Source organism: Miscanthus floridulus, chromosome 11 (genome assembly GCF_019320115.1).
Source record: "Miscanthus floridulus cultivar M001 chromosome 11, ASM1932011v1, whole genome shotgun sequence".
NCBI classification, from domain to species: Eukaryota; Viridiplantae; Streptophyta; class Magnoliopsida; order Poales; family Poaceae; genus Miscanthus; species Miscanthus floridulus.
Genome location: NC_089590.1, coordinates 50958580 through 50963375, shown reverse-complemented (window position 1 = coordinate 50963375; position 4796 = coordinate 50958580). Strand labels below are relative to the sequence as shown.

At 53.6% G+C, this 4796-nt stretch overlaps 1 protein-coding gene across 1 annotated transcript; it reads right to left on the bottom strand.

Annotated features, from left to right (window-relative positions):
• Nucleotides 1–1568: 1568 nt before the first annotated feature.
• On the bottom strand, nt 1569–2546 carry LOC136493083 (PLAT domain-containing protein 3-like). Its single transcript, XM_066489126.1, has 2 exons — nt 2388–2546; nt 1569–2295 (listed from the first exon to the last, which is right to left on the bottom strand). The coding sequence occupies exons 1-2, from the start codon at nt 2439–2441 to the stop codon at nt 1735–1737; spliced, it is 615 nt and encodes a 204-aa protein (XP_066345223.1). The 5' UTR covers nt 2442–2546; the 3' UTR covers nt 1569–1734.
• Between the last annotated feature and the right edge of the window lie 2250 nt (nt 2547–4796).

Sequence of the window (4796 nt, the reverse complement as noted above, 5' to 3'; positions counted from 1 at the left end):
CCCGCCTTCGGCCCACCCGGGGCCACCACCGGTAGGGTTTCCCTGCCGAGCTCGAACTGCCACGGCGAGACGGATGGAATGGAAGGGAGGGGACGGAGAGGAGAGGGCAAGGCGCGTCGCGCAAGAAAGGCGCGAGGTACGAGCCAAAGCCCTCCGGCAGACCACTGTCTGTCAGCCACAGGCGCCATTGCAACATGTCACATATGCAACATCTGATCTACTTTTGAAACATCCAATTGAAATATTTGCAGCATATATCTGGAGACAGATGAAATACTTAAAACATGTGTCTGAAACACTTGCAAAAACATATGAAAAACACTTGAAAAGTCATTACAAAACATATGTAACATCTAGATAAACACGCTTGCAACATATGTGAAACATATGCAACGTCCAAATAAACACACTTGCAACATACATTTGAGAAAACAGATGAAACATTCAGAACAGAAGCTTGCAACATACGTGTATAGCGATTGCAACATATGCAAATCCTCAATCTACTTGTGCAACATCCATATGAAATACTTGCAACATACCTGTGAAACACTTAGAAACATACGCTGGTCAGGTGGACGTCAATGGCCCAGCGTACACCCAGGCGCAGGCCTCCCCTTCCTGCTGATGCTGATGGACAAGGTGGATGGAGGCGCACGCGCAGGCTTTCCCTGCCTCCCCCCCCCCCCCCCCCCGGATAATGGGGGCGCGGAGCAGCGTGGGATGGATGCGGGTGCGATACTAAAGAAGGCCATGATGTGCGGGTGCGTTGCCTACGGCGAGCAGCCCCGCGCTAGAGGAGACGAGCGGTGATGTTTTTTTTTTAAACAGACTGAAGCAGCAAGACGGAGTGCGGACGTGCACTGAAACGGCGAGGCGGAGTGCCGACACGTGATCGGACGGACGCCCGTGTCCTTTCATTGTCGTTTTTTATTTGGCCGGTCCAGGGTAAAGAGTGTAGGCTACGTGATTTCTGTTAACCTGACACACACCCTGTTCGCTTGTTGGTTTCAGCCAGCCCAAACCAGCCAGCCAACAGTATTTTCCTCTCACAACAAACCAGCACCAGCCAGCCCAAACCAGCCAAGAAATCAACCAGCGAACATGCTGACATTATGATTCGATCGATAGAAGGGTGGCCGAGACAAACGTAGAAAAATAGCTAATTTAGGCATCGTTCATTTGACTGAAAAAACAAACCAAAACACTATTTTAACCGATTTATTATGAGAAAAAAAAAACTATTTTAATAAAAAAAAGTTGAAAAAGACAGATTATAAAAACCAACGGCGCCTTATTGTCAACTAGTAGTCCTGATCGAGCGCCGAAGCAAAGGCTGTGTACATGGACACATGGTCTGCCGACACGGCCTTCGCAATCACAAATCAACGCTAGCTAGGCACGGAGAAATCAATGCCAAGTGGCAAGTGACCGTATCCAGAGGCCAATGAGCTGATGCAGACGCATAACCAAACTTACCGCACCCCACCAGCTGAGTCAAACTCAGATAGGGATGGGATAGACCTTGAAGGCTTGGAGTCTTGGACAGCAGCAACAGAAACGCGAGCTTGAAGAAAGAAACGCTGTTTTTATTCTCCCCGTACGTACTAGAACCTCCTCGTACAAAAACAGGGCAGCGAAATCAATCGCGCAATCACACAGCGTCTCCACAAGATGGACGTAATCCGATGGGATTGGTCGGGCATGGCACAGGCAGGAGCTATAGCCTCCCCATTAGAGCGCGGTCACGGTGGGCTCGGGCTCGCCGGCCGGCGAGCGGTGTGTCTCCTGCCGCCGCCGCTTCGTCTTGCACTCGTCGACGACGGCGTACAGGCGGTAGGGCGAGGCGTCGGTGGCGAGCCACTGCTCGACGGTGAAGAGCGTCTGCGCGCACCCGAGGTGGGGCCCCGTGACCGTGACCTCGAGGTAGTTGCAGTACCATCCGTGGTGCGCGCCGGAGCCGTCGGAGGTGAGGTTCATGGCGCAGGGCGCCTGGCTCATGCAGGGCCCCCGGCCGCTGAAGATGTCCAGGTTGCCGCGCTCGTAGTAATCGTGGCCGGCGCCCATGAGCCCGCCCCACGCCGCCAGGTCCCGGATCCGGATCCCCGTGCCGTCCGCGCCCAGCAGCGTGACGCCGATCGTCGAGTCCGTGCCGCCCTTCCAGATGGACCCCGTCCGCACGTACACCGTGTACACGCACTGGTTCTTCGGGTCCGACGACGCCGACTGCAGCGCGCCCGCGCCCGCGGTCGTGACGGCGGCCGCCACCGCGCGCGACGCCGGCGCCGCGTACGCCTGTTGAGTGTATGTATGTGTCGAATCATGAGACGATTGTAGATGGATGCGCGCGAGCGAGCGCAGTACCAGCGGATGGCCGATGAGCTTACCGCGGCGGCAAAGAAGGCGAGGAGAAGGCACGGAGAGAGGAGCTTCAGCTTCATGGCGCCCCCGGAGCGCGGAATCCGCTTTGGCTGCTTCGATCTGAATGGACGACGCTGTCAATCTGTGGGCGGCCTGGTGGGGAACTATATGGGGGTCGGCCCGGGACGACCCCACATGATAGGACAGTGACAATTTTGATTGGGGGAGGAGGAATCCGAAGGCAGCATATTCCACGGCTTCGGTGCTTGCACTTGGGCCTTTAGATCACCTCCAAATTCAAGTTTTTTCGCTTTCTCCATTATATTAATTTTTGGACGCATATATAGAGCATTAAATATAAGTAAAAAAAATAATTAATTATATAGTTTGGTTGTAAATTACGAGACGAATCTTTTGAGCCTAGTTAGTCCATGATCGAACAAAGTTTGTCAAATATAAATGAAATGTGCTACAGTATCTAAATTGCAAAAAATTGCAATCTAAACCAGGCCTTGTTCGAGTTTGGATCTGGTAGATCGGGATTCGGCCCATGAGGCTCGCACAGTGGCACTCGCGCCTGTGCTATTGGCATTGCTGAACTGAACTGGCAGGAGCAGCAAAGCACGGCCGCGTGGCGCGTGCACGTGAAACACGACGAAGGCCGGTAGGTAAATTCTGCGGTTCGCTGTCGCTGGTGGAGGCTCATCAGCACAGCAGGGGACCGAGGGAAGCCTCGACATTACTTTGGCCGGCGAATTTTTTTAATACTTTTATTAAACTATTTTTAAAATTGACACTGTTTTTTTATTTTCAAATCTAATATTTTTGGCCGCGCCTATTGCTATGGTGTGGCCAAACAACGTTGTTGTGCCATGCATGGCGGCGCGGCAAAGGCGATGACGTGGTAGGGGCACGGGCCCTGACAGGCTGACGTGGCAGGCGCTGGTGTCGGTGTTTCGGATCACCGGCTAATAAATTTGTATCGACGCGTCTGGTACGGATGGTGTGTTTGGAGGACATAAGAATTTATATTGGTTCGGGCGAAATGTTCCTACGTCCAGTCTGCTGCTACTCGTGTTACTGGCACTAGTTTGTAGTAAGGGTTACAAACGGGCCATAGAGAGAGAAGGTCCCAAGTCTCTGGTGAAAAAAATCGAACGGAGTTAAGTCTTGCTGAGCTCGTTCAGACGTGTGCTGGTGTCTCCCACGGGGCGTCATGCTTTCCCTTTTATAGGTGAAGGGGAAGGCGCAGGTTACAGAGAGAGAAAGAGAGAGAAAAGGAGAAAAGCGAGGGAGAAGAAGGCCTCCAGGGTCGCGGCGTCCTTCATCTCCTTTATGCGGGTCCCGCCGATTGTGTAGATGATGATGGGGACAGCTCCGCGTCACGGCCCTATTTGTCACTGGCGCCATACGCAGGCGTCGTCGGCCAGCCGCGACGCTCCACTCTGTTCCGACGGGTGGCGTGGTCAATAGGTACTCCTGTCAGAAGTCGTACGGGGATTAGGCAGCACAGCGCCGGCACGCCCGACACTGTTGGCGATGTGAGCAAGAACGCCGTAGCCACTGGAGCGTAGGTTCTTTGTAGTCCGACCAACTTTACTCAGCATTCATTTCCACAGCTCTCGCTTTTAGATCTTAACATGAGAAGGGGTCGGGCACAGCGATTGTTTCTGAATAGATATACTCTTATCAGCTCTCGAGTGAGGCCCGGCCCCGTGCCGTTGCTGGGGTCAGGTGTCACTAAGGATCAAGGATGAGATAGCGAAAAAAAGCATTTTTGTATTTCAAAAACACCGTTCTTAGTTTTCATGGGTACATGCATATGCTAAGAGTAAAAGCGACGTAACTGCTCGATGTTCCATGCGTTGACGAAGACCTTGTCGTCGATGGTCGTGAGCTTGTAGGCTCCGGGTCAGAATACTTCTGCAACGACATATTGCCCCTCCCACGACGGAGAGAGTTTATGACGGTTTTTGTTGCTCTGGACGAGGCGGAGTACCAAGTCCCCAACGTTGAAGGCCCGACCCCACAGCCGATGGCTGTGGTACCGACGCAACGCCTGCTGGTACTTAGCCAAGCAGAGGAGGGCAACGTCGTGTGCCTCATCGAGCTGATCCATGGCATCCTCGAGGGACTCCTCGGCTCCGTGCTTATTGTACGCCCTGACCCTCAGCGCTCCATAGTCAAGGTCGGTTGGGAGGATAGCCTCGGAACCGTAGACCATGAAGAAGGGTGTGTAGCCAATGGCCTGGCTGGGGGTCATCCTCAGGCTCTAGAGCACCGTGGGGAGCTCCGTGACCTATTGTTCACCAAACTTGTTCAACCGGTTGAAGATCCTAGGCTTGAGGCCTTGTAGGACCATGCCATTCGCGCGCTCGACCTGCCCGTTCATGCGGGGGTGCGCCATGGCGGCCTAATCGACGCGGATGTGGTAT

What these genes read in the sequence shown, in the direction of transcription:
- LOC136493083 (XM_066489126.1), bottom strand. Translation starts at nt 2,441, where the DNA reads ATGAAGCTGAAGCTCCTCTCTCCGTGCCTTCTCCTCGCCTTCTTTGCC. An exon ending in TCGCCTTCTTTGCCGCCGCG is followed by an intron (nt 2,296 to 2,387) that starts GTAAGCTCATCG and finishes TACACTCAACAG; the next exon opens with GCGTACGCGGCGCCGGCGTC.